Source organism: Cydia amplana, chromosome 17 (assembly GCF_948474715.1).
Source record: "Cydia amplana chromosome 17, ilCydAmpl1.1, whole genome shotgun sequence".
Classification (NCBI taxonomy): Eukaryota; Metazoa; Arthropoda; class Insecta; order Lepidoptera; family Tortricidae; genus Cydia; species Cydia amplana.
In genome coordinates this window covers 4,677,756-4,699,996 of record NC_086085.1, presented here as the reverse complement: position 1 = coordinate 4,699,996, position 22,241 = coordinate 4,677,756, and the positions used below count along the sequence as shown (strand labels likewise).

General features: G+C 38.2%; 1 protein-coding gene across 2 annotated transcripts in view; it reads right to left on the bottom strand.

The window, feature by feature from the left end:
- The window catches only part of LOC134655705 (serine/threonine-protein phosphatase 2A 56 kDa regulatory subunit delta isoform-like), a 66,534-nt gene that overhangs the window by 26,535 nt on the left and 17,758 nt on the right, over positions 1-22,241 (bottom strand). For both annotated transcript variants that reach the window (XM_063511165.1, XM_063511166.1), the window contains exon 3: positions 13,636-13,816. In XM_063511165.1, coding sequence (XP_063367235.1) covers positions 13,636-13,816 — 181 coding nt within the window. The remainder of the gene's footprint in view (positions 1-13,635; positions 13,817-22,241) is intronic.

Below are 22,241 nucleotides of genomic sequence, written 5' to 3'. Positions count from 1 at the left end.
AATTTCTGTATATATAAATATTGTTGTCCTACTTGCTCGCCAACTTTTGGTCTTTGTCACATAGTTTAGTTTCATAATACGAAGTACTATTTCGTATGTTTCGGCCAGGCCGAAAGATTCGGCCGTTTTTTGGCCGAAACCGAAACTACGGCCGAAACATGATTTTATGGCCGAAACCGAAACCGAAACCGAATCTTCGGTCGGACACTACGAATAATCACAATGGTCTAAGTACCACAGACCCTACTGTCGCTTAAGTCCTTTATGCCAATCTCTGCCTATTAGAACTTATAAAAAAAAAAGAAACCGAGTAATTATATCCAACTACCGAACCTGCTTACAAATTTTCTCGAGATATTTGAGAAATGTGATATGCAAAGGAGAACATTCGAACAAACGAAAGTATTTTTGCCCAAGCTGAAACGGAGACCTTCGCCTACGCTCGGTCAGTGATGGTTTAGGTACAGTCAGCTGCAGGTCACCCCTGCATAGAAGATTGTATGCAGGGGTGGTACCTTTTCTCTGCAGCTGACTGTACACCTATAAAAAATTGTTGTACCTGCTGCAATTTTATACCGGTACCGTACTTTATATTTCAACAGGTATAGTACCTTCAAAACGAAGCGGTATTGATAAATAATAACGGTACCGTACCGCCTATAAATAATAATAATAATTCAGCCTATATACAGGGTGGTCCAAACCTTGACGTCCAAAAATTTTTTTTAGATTCCTCACGTCGTGGGCTATCAGAATATACCCCATGTATGTTAGCCGATTTTTCGTAGTTATCGAGTTATGATTTTTTTTTACTTTTAACTTTTCATATGAAATTCCGGGGTTCCCATACAGAGTGGCTAAAAAATAACTGCATTTCCGTTGCCAGGGAGGTTGTAAAAGTTGCTCAGTATAATCCCAACACCTCCCTGGCAACGGAATGCAGTTATTTTTCAGCCACTCTGTATGGGAACCCCGGAATTTCATAGGAATAAGAATAAGAATAAGAATTGTTTATTGCCACATACATGAACATAAAATAGAGTTAGAATTACTTACATAATAAAATAAAACAGTTGTTATCATATACAAAACAAAAGTGAGAAGATCTTTGTATTAGGCACAGGGTTCCAGTCTCAGCGTGTGCCGGGCCTAGGTGCCCGGCGCTGGTTTTCAGACCGGTCCCAGACTATGGACGGTCGGAGAATATTACCTACATAGGAAAAGTTAAAAGCTTAAAAAATCATAACTTGAAAACTACGAAAAATCGGCTAACATACATATGGGGTACATTATGATAGCCCACGATTTTTGGACGTCACGGTTTGGACCACCCTGTATAGACAATAATCTCAACGCTAGCCCAATGCGGATTGGGGACTTCACACACAGCTTTGAATTTCTTCGCAAATGTATGCACTACGAGTATGCAGGTTTCCTCACGATGTTTCCTCCTTCACCGAAAAGCTAGTGGTAAATATCAAATGATATTTCGTACATAAGTTCCGAAAAACTCATTGGTACGAGCCAGGATACCAATGAGTTTTTCCTTACCGCTTATACCGTAAAGAAATAATGCAGTCTCTGCTTTGCACGATTATTGTGTGGACATAATTCTTATAATCACCGAAACATACATACCTCTACGCACAGAATGTCATTGAAATAAAACATTGTTTTTTATAGTAAATTAATATAACATTCGATTTATACACATAACAATAAGCAGGCCAGGCCGCAGCGATATTGGCCTGTAAGCTTCATCTCGGTCTCCAAATCCGCAAAACTCGCTGGTACTAAATGCTGGTCTTGCCGTTATTAATTATCTTGATTCTTGAAGATTATCAGAACAGCACGTTACGTAATCGCATACATAGACGGAACGAACGTAGGTGTAGACACTGCAAGTCTTTAGGTATTAAACGAATTACGCTTCGTATTAATAGATGAGTAATATTTAAATGAACATATAATATTCTCTAACATAAATACAAGATTACAATTAATTGACATCAAAAGTCATTGACGTACAGAAGTCATATACATTTTTATAATGACGCAAAATTGATACCAGCATAATGAAAATCAATCCCAATCAGTAAAACGAGTTTTTAAACTTTTTTCATTTTAAGCGGGTTTTGAAGGAACAAGTTACTTAAATTCGATTGTAATCGTATTGTTTTAGGATAATTTACTGCTGTTTTCGACCGTTACGACCCGTAAATAACAACAACTCACATTTAAAATTTGACTGGAGCTCGACGTGATTATATTTATTTACCCTATTTTATGAAATACAATTTATCTACTGGTATACATTTTCGTATGCGTATATGATGAAATGTCTTTATTAATGTCAAAAACGAGCTATGACGATGTACACGTCTGCTTCGATGCAAGGCCAACGGCCATCTGACTCGAAGAAGAGTTTTGAGTGATGTCGTCAATGTATGGAAATTATACGAAAGTTTACATTTGGGATTGAATTTCTGTGTTGTATTTGTGAGTAAAAATATAAGTAGATAATAATCTGGTAGTTTAGTTATCTAGCCTTCAAAATCCCACAACAACTCAATTACTGTCAAAGACAAAACTGTAATGCGTCTTGCTCAAACGGAACTCCATATTTTGATTTTTGGACACTTTTAGTGTCGATTTGTAGAGAATTACAGGAAATAAAAAAAAATATGGCGTGAAGAGCCGGTACACGGCTTCTTCGTGAACAGATTTGCGTATAATTTAATGCAGTTATTAATCATTCATTGAACAAATTGATTGCACAAAGTGAGGTCTAAATCGAAAACGTCATATACCGTCCCCTTAAGTATTACAATTATGTTGTTTTTCCACCATGATTAATTGATTATATACCACTAGAGAGGAACAATAAAATCGTCAGAGGTCGCGCCGTAAGCCGTAACTTGTATAAAAAAAACACAAAGACATAAGAGTCTATTAGGTTCATTATAAAGGTCTCGAGATACTTGATATACGTGCAAATGTCAGTCAGCAATAAAAGTCTGTGTCAAACAATTTTTTTTTAAATCTAATACCTTTAAACGAGCAATTCTTGTTTATTTATATATTTATTTATTTATATATATATATATATTTCGGGGATCTCGGAAACGGCTCTAACGATTTCGATGAAATTTGCTATATGGGGGTTTTCGGGGGCGAAAAATCGATCTAGCTAGGTCTTATCTCTGGGAAAACGCGCATTTTCGAGTTTTTATATGTTTTCCGAGCGAAGCTCGGTCACCCAGATATCTATCTAATACCTTTAAACGAGCAATTCTTGTTTATTTATTTATTTATTTATATATATATATATATATATATTTCGGCGATCTCGGAAACGGCTCTAACGATTTCGATGAAATTTGCTATACGGGGGTTTTCGGGGGCGAAAAATCGATCTAGCTAGGTCTTATCTCTGGGAAAACGCGCATTTTCGAGTTTTTATATGTTTTCCGAGCGAAGCTCGGTCACCCAGATATTTTACTTATTAATTGACACCCAAAGATAAATCATCTGATCTGTGACATGCATTAGTTAGTTAGACAAATGACTTGTCAATTTAGAATCTTATTGGAACATATCCAATGAGTCTGTTTCCTCTTTGGCCGCGGAGTGGACGCAAGCGGAGCGCGGTGCGGCGAGCGGCAAAATAAGACCGTACATACATTTGGTTAAATGTATAAGCCGTAACAGACTACCGCACCTTGGTGCGGTGCGTCGCACGTATCGATAGTGTGTAAGGTGGTCGCCGTATTACGTGCGTTAATAATAATAAAAATCTTTATTTCGAAGCACATGACTCCATAGGGTATTAGTATATAGTTATTAAATTAAATTACAATAATTAAAATAATTAAAACTATGTTAGTGCCTAGACTAAGATAGATTAAAATTGAAACTACAACTAAAAAACTAAGAACAAATGCTGAAACTAAAATTAATCAACAAAATGTTCTGCCACACTTTTTACTTGCCCTAGCCAGTATACAATGATCGGGCAATCAAACTTGTCAGCAATCACATTCAGAATGCTATTGGGACCCTGTCTCACTCGCCTCAGCAGGGATGCAATCTTTTTTCGCATGATTGCAGGAAACCCATCAGTGCGCGCCTCGCAAAACATACCTGACGCGCTACACCTGCTGGGCAAGCCCAACAGCATTCTGAATATGTTGTTATACTGCACTTTCAGAGCATTGTAGGCACGCTTGGTATACCTCACCCATAGGCTGCTCGAGTAAAAAGATTGACAATAAGCTTTAAAAAGCGTTATCTTTACTTCATTGGAACATCGAGCAAACCTGCGGGCAAGCATATTTCCACGTACTGCCAGAGCCCTGCGCTCTCGTTCTATATCTTGATCATCACTCACATCATCAGTAATTATATGACCAAGATATTTGAACCGGCCCCCCACATTCAAAGGCATCCCCTTGAGCATAATCGGAGGTACATAGGAGGGTTTTATTTTTCCCGCTTTGAACACCATCACCTCACTTTTTTGGGGTTATACTCAAGACCATGAGATTTGGCGTACGTCTCACAAACGCTCAGCATTTCAGCAAGTGCACCAACAGTCGGCGCCAACAGCACCATGTCGTCGGCATAGCTGATGTTATTAACAGCAATGCAGTTAAGAACGCAGCTATAACTTAGAGTGAGAAAGAGATATTTTGATCACATCAAGATCGTGGTGCGGTGCGGTAGACTTGTTTTGCCGCTCGTCGCGCCGCGCGCCGCTTGCGTCCAGACCGCGGCCTCCCCTCGTTGATTTAGACGCAGTAACTACAACTAGAAGAAATGTGTGCTATGATCGATTTTGGCAAACACATGAGAGGAATGTGCGGCTTGCTATTGATTGATCATGATCAAGTGTACACATGCAGGTAGCAAGAATTTTGTATTGGTCAACACCGATATTTATCAGAGGCAATCCATCAAACGTATACCATTCTGTATTATTTCAGGAAGGCAAGTAAAATAAGGTATAGGACAGAATCGTCTATCTGTATATTGCTAGATAATCTACTAAACTAGACTAGACTGTAGCAAGTACAGTCAGTGACTATCAATCTTGCTTGCCATATCCGGCATTGGCGACTCCATCAACCATTCTTATCCGGATTATGAAATGCCCTAATGTGGCTCGCAAAAAACTTTGTCTTGAAGATGCGGTCACTAGGGCTTGCAATTCGAATATTCGAATTTGTCGAATATTCGACCTGTTTTGATATTCGAATATTCGGCCGCTCAGGTTTCGAATATTCGAATATTTTTTATTACTATAAAAAAATCTATGTCATCCGCTGTAGTTACAGTTTCTGTGTGTTTTACGGGTATTTACAGTGAATGAGGAACGGTAGGTACCCAAATACGAAGGAAATAATATTTTTACTGTATTCCTCTCGATAGACTTCGTGAATATTCAGTGAAAACTAACTCAATTTAAAAGAAAACGAAATCAAAAAGTATGTTATTTTTACGGTGCGTAAGTTTTAAGTTAAAGGGTCATTCTGTTTATTTAGTACAAGCGTACGTTAAGCGAATTTTTGAAGTCTAAACCTTGCCACTTATCGCAATTCTCAAATTTAATCATACCAAACCTGCCCAACTTGGTAATCTAACCATGCACCTTTAGCTGACGAATAATCCACCCAGTACTCAACTAACTTTTTCCCTTAAATATTCCAATATTATATAATTAGCCGACCATTAGGAATAATAACTTGGCAAAACAAATAAAGTCAATAAAGATTCAAAATACAATGAAATTAAAGGCCTTTTTACAGGCCTCTGAGTGATTACAAGTTAATTTAAATCGGAAAATAATTACCTACTTACTAAAAAAATATCTTACATACCTAGGTGTTTGGATGGTTAAAGTTATATTATTTCACGCAACGACGCATTTATAATAACTATTAATAAGTTATATCTAGAAATATTAAATACGTCTAATTTTGGCGTTTTACTTGTTTTTATAAATGTGGGCATCTTATAAATAGTAGGATGATAAAATCTAGTCAATTAAGTAGATTTCTGCCAAATATCCTTAGTTTTAGCAATATGTGAAAAAAGCTTTTGAATAAAACGATAATAAACCGATTTCTCGTTCCTTTTCTTATTTTTTATAATATTCGAATAATTATTCGAATATTCGAATACGTCGTCAGAAAAAGTCGAATATTCGAATATCTGAAAGTTTCGAATATTTGCAAGCCCTAGCGGTCACCCGATGCGGAATGGAGTTATCCAGTCGAGTTGCAGTTGAGTTGTCAGTGACTACCTATACCCACGAACTGTAGGTATATACTTGCTATATCGCAGCACTGAGCGTTTCCCCGGAACCGGAACAGAATACAAAGAAAGGGATGTTACTTAAAAAGCTAAACGGACGTGAGCCACTTTAACTGTGCTGAGGAGTTTTTAGCGTAGTTACTATCACTTTTTAGGGTTCCGTATCTAGTTGATGGTCAAGTTTAGTAGCTTATCGCTGAGGACAAGACACACATTAGATAACTGTGGTACTGTGGTTGGTAGTTACCTAAGTGCGGGAAAAGAGTACGAACACGAAATGTCGTTGTCTATACATAGTTTTCAGCTCTTTTTAGGGCTCCGTATCCAAAGGGTAAAAACGGGACCCTATTAAGTACTAAGACTCCACTGTCCGTCTGTCTGTCTGTCTGTCACCTGGCTGTATCTCATAAACCGTGATAGTCAATCACGGTCTAGGGAAGGCACATATTTCATACTAAAAGGGGGGGTTGCGGCAGGGGGAGGGGTTTGGACGCTAGTGTACGTAAAGCACCATACCCAAAGGTATCATACTACATTCATAAAAGGCTGGCTATAATTTGTTTGTCTTCCCCATACATTAGAAGTATTAGAACACAACTTAACCGAATCATGATGACGACTATACAGTACTGTAAATACCTATATGTATAAAGTGCCTTCACATGCATATGAACCGTATGTTATTCCCCGAAAGAATAATCAAACAAAGCGTGTCTAACGTACCAGACGGCGTGTACAATTCCCAATGCGCTTGTACCGTTTACAGTGCAACAAATAAAATTGCACGCTGCCAGCGGAGCATTCAGAGGATTATTGTGAAATTACTATTACGTAATGTGCATACGCTCATACCTACATGTGGTTTTTGTTTTTATCATGTTTTATTTGTATAATTTACATTCGAGCTATCAAATTGTGAAAAAAGTATTCTTTGCTTACCGTCTCAGCTACTTATGTGCCAGCGACCCGCTGAGATTCATATTAATTTGGTATTACCACAGAATAAATAATAGTACTAGGTAGGTACAGAAGACTCACTCTCTAACAAAACGCGTCTGTCACGATCAGGACAGATATGGCCGCTAGGTGGCGACAGCGCCACGCGCGGCTTATGGCTAGCCACCAAAATTGGTGTGGAACGGATGTACTTTTAGCTACCTGTAGCAACGCGACGAAATCGCGGAGTGAGCCACGCCTGGTAGTACATTGTATAAGGTTTCCGTTTCTCAATGTGGCTCTGAACGTAGGTAGTGTACTGACATGGAAATAATATGCCGTCAACGCTGGCTCGGTCGATTACAAAGTTGTCTCAAAGGGTAGATTACACAAGCTAAACTCACATGTGAGGTTAGACTATCCTCTGCGGATGCAGATTGGATTATGTTTACTCACACCGGCCACGCAAACTTGTATAAACTTTTAACGCACATGTATAATAGTCTGTCATGACTCATGACTGTAGGTACAGGTACTTAAGATTACCAGTCCGCCGGACGATATCGGCCTGTCAGTTGTTCGGAGCAGGGATGTTGCGAATATCCGCATCCGCAACCGCGGAACATCCGCATCCGCATCCGCATAAAATCGATGTGGATTTAATGCGGATGCGGATGTGGAACAGGTCGGTACAGGAACGTCTTAGCATCGGCGTAAGTGCTAGACTGCTAGGTAATTTAGTCATTAACCAAAAAAAACCTATTAGAAATGAGCAGTCAAGCGTGAGTGGGACTAAATGTACGGGTCCCTTGGAACGCGAGTCCGACTCGCACTTGGCCGGTTTTTTGAAATAAAAATTACTAAAATGTAATATTTGACGTTTTTTATGGTACTATCTTGACATCCGCATCCGCATCCGCGGATGTCAAAAAATCGGCATCCGCAACATCCCTGGTTCGGAGCCGTCACCTTTTGCGTTTAACCGACAGGCCGATATCGTCCGGTCGACTGGTCATCAGTGGGCCCCTTTAGGATTTCCTCTTAGGTAGGTTTCGGATTTCCTTTCGTAATATTGTATGAAAACTACCCGCTTTATTTTTTACTGGCCTCTATAGTCTATTTTTTTTATTCGGTAGACTGAAATGACATTTCATAGTATGAACATAAAATGTCATTTCATACTATGAAATGTCATTTTAGTCTACCGAATAAAAAAATAGACTTTAGCGCTCTTTGAAATTGTCAATCATATATTAGGAAATATAGGGCAGAGAAGATTGGACCGTTCGTATAGTACGTGGTACTTAAACAAAAACATTAGAATAAAAGCGTCGTGATGTTTGGTTGGTCGTCAAGCGTCCTTGGAAATAATGGTCTTTACTATATGCGCCAGCGATTATTTTGCTATTTGCGATCAGACCAATGTCAAGACCACGATTATTGCAATTTGCGAGGGAAAACAATGCTTGGTGGGCCATTTTTATACGAAAATTCGTCTATGAGTACATTTTTATGGAATATAAAATACCCTTTTAATAGTACTGTAAACCTGCTCCATGTTGCCATCACACACATTGCCTGGGTTAAAAAAAGAAATTCTCTACTGTTGAAATTAGAGATGCCACGTATATTCGGCAACTATTCGGCCACATTGCCGAATATTCGGTATTCGGCCGAATGTTGCCTACTATTCGGCCGAATACCGAATATCTGTTGCACCTTCTTAAAAAGAAAAATTGCACAATAAAAATAACCAAAAACTATGTACGTATATTTAGAATATATGTTCTTGGAAAGTTGTTAAATACGAAGACCCTTTTTTGAGCATTCGTTGATTAAAAAACGTTTTATATTTATCATGAGTCTGTTTTGTTTGACTCTATTCATTAATGCTGTTCAACAAAAATATATCTTAGCTAACGTCATCTAACGTTGAGCTTTGATAGCGATCAGTTTTCATAATAATTGTGACTCAAAATGTTCGTATGACATGCCGAATATTCGGTATTCGGTATTCGGCCAAAACCACTATTCGGGGCATCTCTAGTTGAAATAATAAGCTCACAAATAACATTGTCAAGACTCCTGGCGATCAGTCGCTTGCGCTACCACAACGAAACGCTTTATGTCTCTCTATCACTCTTCCATATTAGTGCGACAGTGACAGTTGCGTTTCGATCGCTACGGAGCGTAAGCGATCGGCATCTTGGCTACGCGGCCTGACCTCCCCTAAATACGGTTCAATTTTCGCCGAATATTCTTTTGCAAGTCACTCTTTCCGGTACGAAGATAGTGTCCCAGCTAATTCCGCATTAAAATTAATCGTATAAAGGAACCTTTGCCGTCAAGCAAACGTCAAAACTTTCATAATTTTGTAAGATCTCCCCTGTGCAACAAAAAAATTCAGAACAATGAATGTCAAGATTTTTTCGGTTCCCAGAGATCAAACGGCATGTTTATGGCTGCAAACCCTGAAACCATGACGGTATATTTGAGGTTAGATAATAATAGCGTAACAACCTAGGAACTAACAAATATTTACATTTCGTCAGAATCGTCCCGCATAATTAACCCGTTTGTAAACGTATAAGTTACGAACGGAAAAGGAATTCATGTCAAATTTGACGGTCGATTAACGTTACGATTAGTAGTCGTACCACGAGTTAACACTTGATATTTACGTTGGCGACTGTGTAAACTCGATCGCACTGATAGAGAGGGAATGCGATCGAGTTCACGCAGTCGCTAACTTAAATGTCAAAAGACAAGACAACTCGTGGTAGCCGTGTAGCTTAGTAAGAGTAAGAACTAAGAATCCGTAATCCGTATCGGGTGACCCGAGACGCAGGCCTTTATTTAACATGTTTTAATTTAATATTAATTCTATACGGAAATGTTATCTAAAACAAATTAAATTCATTCATTCAAACATCATTTATCAAGTTTGAGTAAGTGCATTCTACAAACAACTTGAAGCCTAAGCATGTTCGCGTGACAACACACAGCGTAACGACAAACAACTATGTAATTACTCTTTCTGCACAAGAAACCTAAACAAGTGTCGGAGATCCAATTATCATACTTGTACGATAAATGCACATTATTATACGTGTACGTGAGAACGACGCATTCTTTCGGCATTTCACTGTTCTTTTAGACGTTATTGTAATCATTTTCATTTCATTAATGGTATTTGACGATCGGTCTGGCCTAGTCGGTAGTAACTCCTTCTATTAATCTTTCCCCTTATATTAGGAAATCTCTGTCAATTTCTCTTTCTAATACAAATGTCAGTGACAGACAGGGAGAAACGATTATTAACGGCCTTGTAGATTTCCATGAGAAATAACGCGCAAGATTACCTTACTTGAGCGGTTATTACATCTAAATATACACTTGCCGAGGCCGGGCGGATTAAGCCAAGTTTTCCGTTTCATGAAATGAGAACATCGTTAACAGTACTTTGTCTTGAACTACCAAAAATATTCAATGTTACAAAATGCTGGCCCCCTTTCGCAGTTCCCGACAACCGTATAGATGTAATAAGCGCTTTACTTCAGCAAACGACTTTGAAACCTGTCCAAACTGTAATCAAGGCTTATACCGTCAGCTTTTCTATCGACATTAGAAATGAATTTTCCCGAAAGATAGCGCTTTGCGAGTCGTATCTGGGTTTCCAATTTCCTTCGCGCCCACGGTTTCCGCTGCGGCACAGGTTACATATTTGATACTGCAGACACACCACTCCAAACGGATGTTTCTGGTGCGACTGTTGCTTATTATTTTGTTTAACCTAAACCCAAAATCTAGTCAGACGGTCTAGCATGAGTTGCGTATGGACGTATGCGTTCAAGTATGGACTCGCGCGCGAGAACGCAACTTATGCTAGACCGTCTGATGACCAGACGGCAGCGGGTCCATAAACTCGATTCCTATCGGCTTGTCCAAATTTCAGGTACCTAATTGAGCCGTTTTCAATTTTACTAGCTCATGAAGAAAAGCAAAGCCAACAATATTCAAAGCTTCGGTTTCGGGTCTACGAATGTTTTTGACGCGTTGTCTGTCAGATGCTTCTATTTTGATAGATGAATGGAAGGCCAGATGGCCGCCGATTTAATTAAAGTTAATGTATCCGATCGAGAAGTGATATGACAATCATAACTGTTATTAATTTTGTCAATTGGCTCGGTTGTAGACGAATTCAGATAACAGTGGAAATTAAATTGCTCACCCCAACGCAAAGCGATACGAGTATAATGGCCTAGCTCTGTGGAAGGGTTGAGCGAGGCGACAACTTGGTAAACATTACGATCAAACATTTTTTACATTGGAGACTCTGCATTTATGTACCTAATCTGCAGACTAGTGGTGAAAAATGTTATCGAACATAAAATACCCTTTGATGCCGTGAATGCCTCGTCACGTCGTAAACGTGCAGTCATCAAATCAAAGTGGGCAAAGGTCTTATGTCGTTGGACTCAGGTAAACTATTAGATATTGAAATTTCTTCAGATTTTTGTTGATAGGACGTTGTAAAAGCTAAAATGTTTGTGTTCCAAGACTCCAATTTATGGCCTTTCGGTCCAATCGCTCTTAAACAACTGAGCTACCAAAGTTTACCAGAAACGTGCGAATTTTTCCATTCGTTCCTTTTGTTTACACGCCTTAGGGAGGCGCATAGCGTCCTCTACCGTAACCGTACCGTTTAGAAATCGTTCAAAACATTAATCCCAATGTTCACCCCTGAATAGGGGTTGTATTAAAAAAGTCCTTTAGTAATGAAATTCTACATTTGAAGAGTTTAAAATTTCAATGTCCTACTTTATATTAAACGGTTAAGGCTGTGCCACATGATCTGTGGGCTGTGCAGTGAAAAAATAAACGCATGGAAAACATCCGTGATTCATTGCATACAGAGCATACACAAATAATACAAGAAGCATCCACACATTTTTATTATAACCTAGATTTATAGATTGATAGCTGCAGCCTACGTCAATAGTTACTAAGCCAGTGCAATAAACGAATAACGATAAACATTCATGCAATAAAGATACAGGAAAGAATTTGAAGAATGTTGCAGAAAATCTCAAAACAAACACGCATTCTGCATTAACTAAAAAAATCTCAGAGAACATTTCAGACCTCTTAGCACGACTTGCGTTAGTTGCGTTGCGTTAATACTCGTACTCGTACCTCAAGGTCCTCAAGTGACAAATATGGAGTCGCGCGCGACAACGCGTTACGCGAGTCATCCTGAACCGTCTAGTGTGATTTTGACAAGTGGGAAGAGGAAGAGAGAAGTGATAACAGATTCATTATCATCATCATAATTTAAGAGCCTTGCTCTTGGCTGGAGGTGGTTGGAGAGAAGAGGAATCTATTGGCAACCATTGAAAATAGAAGAGGCAAAATGATAGTCGACTCGACAAACAATACCATACGTTTTCGTAACTTGGAAGAAGACTTGGTAATAGGACATACAGAATAATTGCAATTATATTGTACAAAATAGGGGACTCTATACATCCACCTAATTTTATCGAAAATCGAAGAAAAAACGACAACAAAATAATTTGTAGAAAAGTAAATTGAAGTAAATACAATTCGGACATATAATGAAGCGCCAAAGAAAACAAGCGCTATCCTATGTAGCCGCGGGTGTCAATTAGAGCCATTTAGCGTTAATTAGCGCCAGTTGCTCTTTTGTCCTCTAAATTCTGTTCAATGCAAATCTTTGATTTAAAAATTCCTAATGAACTCTACTCTTTTAATTAACTAAGACTGCTAGGGGCGTTTTAGATTTAGACACTATGAAAGATATAAATCAAGCCATGGAATAGGTTCTCGTATTAATCGACCAGCAAACAGCTATTTACTAGCCTTTTGAAAAGCATTAAAAGAGGAGCGTTCGTAAGCCACATTGTAATGCTCCAAAAAACCTTAATGACTTTCCGTTTTAGCTACTAATGGTAGGTAGACCACTCTGTCTAAGAGCGTTCTGAAAGCAACATAGGGCTGTAGGTAGATGCTAGGGGCGTTTAATAGTGGACGTCCTCTAATAATGATAACCTGAGATTTTTACCTTTAGTGCCTAAAATATTTGTCACTAAGAAAATTTCTGATTTCAAACTTGCCTTTAATGGGGAGTCCTTTATTGACTCACATGGTTTAAATTATGTATACCGAGCTGCAAAAGTGCATAACTATGATTAACTTTGATAGGTGGTAGTTTGACCAGCTCCTTGGGTTTTGTACGATTAATCAGCCGCAGCCGTGCCGTATAGGTTTCCCGTTCTATCCCGGTCTAGGTCCGTCCGCGGATTTCGGTACGATAGCTATCTCCCATTAGTGCCTGACCTGATGATGGATAAAGTCACTAACCTTTGATGGGTGGTAGTTTCACCAGCTCCTGGTTATGATTGTGCACGTTGAACCGGCTGGAGCCGTGCCGCCTGGGCTGCCCGTTCCATCCTGGTGGCCTTGGTCCATCGGCAGACTTTGGTACTATGGCAGCCGGCGGGGGCGGGCCGGATGCTATGGACGACGGCTTTTCTGGACGACCCTGTGGGCAAAGATGGGGAATTCGGTCAGATGTATCAGAAAATAACACATAATGTTATAATTTTAGAGATATGGGGATCAAGGGAACTGGAACGATTAGCTTAAAATGGCTATCAAAAGTAATGTAAAATCAATAAATTGAAGCGACATGATCAAGCATTAAGCAGTCTCTAAGACCGACCCGTAGGAAGGGCGATAATTACGTGTAGTCACGCGATTGCAGACATACTTATAAAAATAAGTACGACCAGTGCCCTGTTTATCAAATGCTTGTAACTTGTAATACAAGTGGAAGTCCTTTTCTAACAAAAGCTGTCAAAAAGGGACTTCCACTTGTACGAGTATTACAAGTTACAAGCTTTTGATAAACAGGGCACAGGCCCTGTTTCACCATGCTGACAATTGCCAAATGATGATGACAAATCACCGCATATTGCTGGTCCAAGGTAAGGTACAGGAAATCTTCATTTCCAGATGACAAGTATCAAGTTGGTGAAATGGTTTTTACAAAACTCGAGCTGCTCCAAGTACTTATTTTGCCACATCACATCACAAATAAAACAGCCCAATAACTCTGGCCAAATTGGGCTCAATTGACACAGTTTACGTGATCCACAAACAATATCGATCGGCAATAAAGGAACAACGGAGGCCATCAAAGATGGTCGCCAGGATATCAATAAAGCGCATAAGTCTAATAAAACATGGTCTTCTCTTCCCAGAGTGACACAAGCCTACGTCACAATAACATTGCCACTTTATATAGCGCTATCGCATATTATTATATAGCGCTGTCGCATGATTACGTAGGCTTGTGTCAGTCACGTGGTCAAGGTCAAGTCGGAAGAGAGTACCAGGCGGAGTATATTATTATACCATGAATAAAGCGGTAGTTTACGATATGAGACGCAATAAAACGGTATGTGTTTACGAAGGGTTGCCAACCGTACTATATCATTTTTCTATGAAATAAATAAGAACTGTTTACGGTAAATATATATACCCGTATTTTCTAATATTTCATGGGAATGATAATTTTTTTTAACGGTTTTATAAAGGCATAATTTTTTCAATATTGTGCGTTTCGTCTAATGCTTCTGTAGCTATACCTACTGTGCAAACCTTGTCTTATTCTTGCAGTTTATTAAGAAAGTGTAAGTACATAAAAAGAGTTTAGTTCTTTTGGAAAAGTTAGGATTTTATACATATATATTTACTAATAGAGGTTTTTCAGGTTGTATGAATAAGATCATTAGGCTAGACATCAAAACAATCTTGTATTTTGTAAACGACTCCAACCAAACTTGAAGTCGCGCTAAGTACATGTGTGGAGTCGCGGGCGAGAACGCAAGTCATGCTAGCCGCAGTCTGATGATGAACACAGGACCAATAGACATTTTAATGATAATAATAAGTACCTAGACTATCGAGATTGATTATGCCTTTAAGGGCTTTAAGATACCCATCTTTATCTTGTAGAGGCAGCCCTAAGTATTTAGGTCAATAGAAGTGGGATTCAATGTCAATGTTGCCTCGTTGACCGGAACGGACGATAAGCAGATTGAGTCGAGAGACAGGTCTTATATTTAGACCGCCTGTAACATTGCAATGCGTGGGCTAGATCAATTCCAGCATTGAATGTGAAGTGTGAAGACTTTGTCAACAATGTTGTTCAACTGTTTTTAGAATGTCTATCTATATCCTTACCTGTACTAAAATAAGTTACTTTAAAATTTAAAAATAAAAAATACTGCCGATGTGATACCATCTGACCCAGAGGGGGAAACTAAACCTTTTTGCGATTAGCTCAGTTTCCTCACGATTTTATCCATGAAAGAGGAGCAACTAAAGCAACTTATAAATGCCTAAAGATATTTCAAACACAAGTTCCAAGAGTGCACGATCCGGATTTCGAATCGAACTCACGAACTCCAATGTGGAAGCTGCAAGCTAGCATTGCTGTATAGCAGTGCACAGCTGTAACTGGGCTTAATATGAGTCTGAGAGAGTCATCACCCGTCTGAGAGGTCATCACTTAAAGTTAGAAAGGCATAAGTCTCACAGTAACCCATAGAAGCACTTTTTGAGCAACCGAGTAGTGAGGGCTTGGAACAAACTCCCTGAAGATGTGATTTCAGCACAAAATGTGAACCAAATTAAAAATAAACTAGACAAGCACACCTATACATCTACTTGTCAATGACAACTGTCAATTATTACTGGATACAGGCAATATCAGTTGTCACAACTGCCTGCCTGCTTATAGTATAATAATAATAATGTGGTAGTGTCATTGGTATATCAATTGCCTATGTGCGAAGTATGTGGCGGCGGAAAACTACGACAACGCACGGGGTGGGAAATATGTGAACTTTCATGGGATCTTCATACTATTTGACAGCTGTGAACTGTCAGATAATTAATATTTCCCATACCCGTCAGGGCAGGGCGTGCCACAGTGATGAACAGACCTAATCGGTTCGCGACTTTTCAGAGCCGTAATTGTGTAAGTGAGAAAAAGAGCATGTCATACGTTAGGGAGGGACAAGATGATTCGTGACGTCACAGTGAAAACTATACGTAGTGCTATTATATATTTCTGGACATGTGAAAAGTCCATTGACTGATGCTCTATACCCGTACCATAAGTCACTGACAGTGTCAAAACTGACATATACGCTAACGTCTACGTAATTTACTTTCTGTACACCTAGCTCACACTAATATGCGAGTACGAGCGAGATGCATAGAAAGTATGTTACGTTTGCGTTAGTGTTTATGTCAGTACCAAACTGGTGGTAGCCACACTGGTGAGGACGCTAGTTTTAACTCTCTATAACCTTAACACTGATTTAAACTTTCACGATTTTTACACATTATTAAATTGTACAACTGGACTTAATCGCGTATCTAAGTTTTAAGATTTACCTCCGACGTTTCGAGGACGGCGTTGTCCCCGTGGTCTCGGAGAAGACTGGCTTAAGTTGACATCAGCATCTTCTAACCGCGCGAGTTTTTCGAACTACCCGCACTTGGTCTTGTTTATCCACTTGAACGTTTTGCGCACTAGGGATGTCACTCTGTCGACACACAACACTAACGATAATTCGATTTATCGACTGTCGATATTACGCGCTTAGATACGCGATTAAGTCCCGTTGTACAATTTAATAATCTCTATAACCTTGCCTCATTTGCATCGTATCACTTCTCGCATTTCGCTTACACGTTACGCTTACGTGTATATGAAGGGGAAAAAATATATCTTTATAGCCGCATCATATAATTTGCATGAAATTACAATATTATAATTATATTGAGATTGACGAGCTTTATAACTGATTAATTTTACAAAAAGAATCTGATTTGAATATGCAAAAGCAGGGAAATATTTTTATCTAGGTCTTTAGTAAAACAGGTAGGCGAATTAGATTCCGTAAAACTCGTTTTTATTATTAATTAATATACCAAATTAGGCCTATGTTTGAGAATATAGGATTTAAGGCTTCGTCACAGGCGCGTATTCCGGGCGGGGCGTGAGCGTTTTATATTATATTTAGCGGAAAACGCTCCTGTGTGACGAAGCCTTTTACCTCTTTGTTGATCTCGGCACAGAATAAATAATAGTACTCGGTTGCAATGTTTAATTGTTATATCTCCTGGTACACTTTTTAAAGTATTTAAATTAATTATAGGTTTATGGTTTTATAAAGCCATTATATTATGGGCCATATAATGTGTGTGTAAAAAATGTGTTTAAACCTACTTTTCAACAAAATGTGTTTGTTACTCTCGTGGCTAACAGTACAACAAGAAATGTATAGGTAGTCGATCTATCTATGTGATTACTTTAGATATTTCAGACTGTAGGTAGCCACAGCGGGGATCTTTCTCTTTTACTCCAATGAAGGCGTAATTAGAGTGACAGAGACAGATGCCCACAATTTGCGTATTTCGGTTTTCGCGGATATATTTAGGCCTGAGGAAAATAGAAGCGGAAAATGGATAAACTGATAAAGAGGACCAATTCAAGGCCTAGTTTGCCTTTCAAAACAATATTCGGAAAAGGGTGTGAAAGCCTATTACGACCTAAACCCTCATAAATTATATGAAGAGAAAAGGGCGTCTTTGCAAGAACTAGACTATAATTATAATAAAGACTATAGGCAACTAAATATACCTATCACTTTACATTTAACGGCCTCCTACACGGTAGTGACCCTGCCTACGATATTGGGGCTCCCAGGAGGGGTTCGTATCCGGTAAGGGCCTTTTTTTTGTGTATTTACGAATATTTTCTTTCCAATTTTGGAATATTTTCCATGTATGTACATAATTCTTTATTTATGTATGTACGTAATTACGTAGATCACCGCCTAGTACCTATAGTCCAAGCTTTGCTTAGTCTGGGGCTAGGTCGATCTGAGAAAGATTGTCCTCAAAAATTATATATTCATTTTATTTTTACTTTTTTAACCATTGTTTGTATAAACAAAGTTATAATTAATGAAAAAACTTGATTAACGCTTGTGTCCTATAAAATAGCTAGATTCGTGATAGCAGAGGCAATCGATATCCTATATTGATCTGATTGCGAGCTTATCTATTATAGACAAGCTATCGGGAATGGGCTAGACATAACAATACCATTATATTTTATCTATTTTCAAACGTAACGTCAAGTAGAAATTTGACATTAATGACGACATTGCCACACTTTGACATTAAATACCATGCCAAGTTAGGTTCGTCCGACTCTAGCGCTTTTCATCTCACAATAGGGTATTTGACATTTTTTTATGAATGGTATCAGTCGATACCATTTTGTTTTGATGATCATATGTCTGTATGGGACCTATTGTCTTAAAGCAATACAAAAGTCACAAATGATGGTCAAAGTCTTTATTATTCCCATTTTTTTAAAGTTTCTAATGTATTATGATAAATTGCTCATTGTCTATCTATTTAACTAGATTTAGTTATAAAATTCAACATGTGTTACCAACCCTAATATTAGTTGCCACTTCGCTTGCAAAGCAAACATAAAAGAAGAACTTAGATATAATTCCACTTAGGTATATCAGCTAACTAATGTATTCGGTACATGCGTATCCCATCAAAAATATAAATGTGAAATGAGAGTCAAGTCTCAAGTTCTACATTGTTCTACATTAAAAATATGCGTCGTTGTTGACTTCACCGGCAAAAGAATTGATAACTGTAATTATGAGTGCCAAGTTCTAGTTCACTTGGGCTGTAATTAAAGCTCAGGATTTGGCTTGACTAGTTTTTATACCAACAAACTAACATATAATATAACATATAGCCTGTACGTAAAAATATCGCTGCCGCGTGTCTAGATACGGTATACTGACTGTCTAGCACTTCGTCGCAAAGGAAACAAAGAAAAACTTACTCGTAGATGTAATAATCCACTTCAATCAGCTAATTTATCCGGTACATGCTTATGGAACGGAAGCAGAGGGACTACCGAAAGTATACTCGTATTCCGACCAAATCGATACGTTAGAAGCTAAGAAGGCTTACATTTGTAAATTCATTCCGCATTTTGTCGTACCCAATTGTAAATCAATAACTGTCGACGTTCAGTGAAGCGTGTGCAATAAATATATCGAGTTGATACCAATAAGAACTCGCATATTATATATGATGTGGAAGGTTTAGAGTATATGTTAGGTATGCTTCGGTTATTTTAAAGTTTTTATATGACCGAGACTTAACAGTCTGATAGTTACTAATAATAAAATAGGTACAAATTTGGAGACAATCTTACACAGGTCAACGTAGCCCCAAACTATGCAAACATTGTACTATGGGTACTAGGCGACGATATACATATTTGTATAGATAACTTAGATAACATCCTTAAACCTAGGAACAAATAAGTAGTCGTGATGAACACAAAGTTAAATGCCCTAAAATTTAGAACCTAAATGGACCTACAAATATGGTAACCTAGTCTTATTTTAGTAATGTTAATTATACCCCTATTGTAATATCTCATTGGCTAAATAAATATCCTTCAATAGGCCTTATATCCTTTAATGACATTATCTATAATAACTCGACTTGACATTTGGATGCATATCAAGCGGCATACAAATGTCAAAAAAAAGTTACAAATTACGCTTTGTGGGAAGCCTATGAACATAACATTTACAGTACCTACCTAGTTCGTCATTTTATGAAGTTCTTTTCTACCGGGAAAACGGTACCTAAGTCAAGAAAACCAACGATAATATTGAAAAGATTGATTAATGATTACTCGCTCGAACACAAATATTCAATCAATCAAATAAACATTATCAACAATTCAATATCCAATGTCAAGGCTAGGTATTACAAACGGCGGAACAACGCCACCGTCTCGACTTGTACAGTCGCCATCACATATATCGGAGGGGCTAAGGTGGTCAAAAATAACTGAACATGAGCTTTAAAGTCTTATCAATAGAGACTTTGTTCAGATATTTGTGAACATTGGTCGCTCCGATATGTCTAATGGGCCTTAAATCGCAATTTCGTTATCTGCCTGTCTATATTCGAACGATAAAGAGGCAAATAGACGAATGAACGAAAGAACAATAGTAAAAAAAATAGATTTTAGATCTGAAAGCAAAACTAAATACATGAATAAGCTTTCATTTGTGATGTTTCCCTTTTACTTGTGGAAAAGGCTCGGTATCTGTTTTAGAATAACATAATCAATACGTTTCTACTTTAAAGGGCCCACTGATTAACAGTCCGCCGGACGGAATCGGCCTGTCAGTTAGAACAAAAAGTTGACAGTTCCGAACAACTGACAGGCCGATACCGTCTGGCGGACTGGTAATCAGTGGGCCCACTTATTAACAGTCCGACAGGCCGATATCGTCCGGCGGACTGGTAATCAGTGGGCGCCTTTATATTCAAGTTACTTTGATCAAAAAGACATAGGTAAGCAACCGGCATTTCTAACAGAAAAAGGTATCTTCAAACAAGGCTTCATCGTCCAGTACGGCTTCCATCAGTTTGGCACTGACATAAACGCCGTCGAGAACGTAATATACTTTCTATACATCTCGCTCGTACTCGCATATTTGTGCAAACGAGATGTATAGAAAGTAAATTACGTTCTCGATAGCGTAAATGTCAGTTTTGACACTGTCAGTGACTCATGGTACGGGCTCAGAGCTTAGCAGTTTGTAAAACATGGATTGCGTAACAAAGAAGCTATTTATTGAATTAACATGACAATGCTTTCCGAATGTTCTTAAGTAACATACGAATCTTAATGATATGTAGATAAGGTCGATATCTATGTGTGCACAAGCTCGACACGCCTCCACGTCTGAGGTGACGTCGACGTACATTAGAATATAATTTGGTGTTTACTCTGGGAAGGTCGTTGTATTAGACAGGAGTGACACGTGTATATGTGTACATTTTAACGATGTGAACAAATATTATCACATACGAGTATAAACAGATTTCAGTAGTTAGTCGATGTCATTTTTAACAGACTTCCATAAATACCTCTTGACTGTTTTTTCGGCTGTAACTTTAACTTCGCGAAAGCGAAGAGTTACGTTGACTACGTTTCATCTCGAGAAAAAATTATTAATTATTATTTCCGGATGTCCTCGTCTACAGGTCGCTTTTTTCAACCGATTCTCGGTGAAATTTGGTGAGCAGGTCTGATAAATATATAACATTTTTTTGTCGCGTCAGGTTTTTTTTTTTTTTTCAAAATGGCGTTGCCATGGGGGTTCGCCGTGTCTACAGCTACCTAAAACCTAAAGCTAAACTGAAGCGGTTGCTTTAAATTGTATTTATCGACTTATTTCTTTGTGGGGCTTAGTCAATTTGTATTATGAGTGTCCTAAAATATTTATTACTTTTTTATTAATTTTAAAAGCTTCTAAACTCTTCGTTCCGATCTTGTAAAAACGAGAATTTGACGACATAATCCATTCCATGAAATAAAACGGATCCGTCGATTTCATTTCAAATATCACACGCAAACTTAGACAATAATAATAATGTTTTATTATGGCGATGGTTTTACTTACTACAACACCAATAATTAAACATTTTGCTGGACCTTATATCTTTGGAATAAGGTTTATTGTCACTATTGTCAGTTATAAATACGGGTAATGATAGATCTTGGTATGCATAGAGGATCCATTAATAAAGATACCGCATCAGAAAACACTCCACAAATCACCACGATCAATTACTAAGATTGATTGCAATAGTCTGAATAGTCTAATGGTAATGGCGTATCGCACCTCGGAACTATGACGTCATCGTACTGTGCTTAGTTTTTTCTACCGTTCATGGTCTAATAAAACATGGTCTTCTCTTCCCAGAGTGTCACTTGCCTACGTCACAATAACATTGCCACTTTATTTCAACATAAC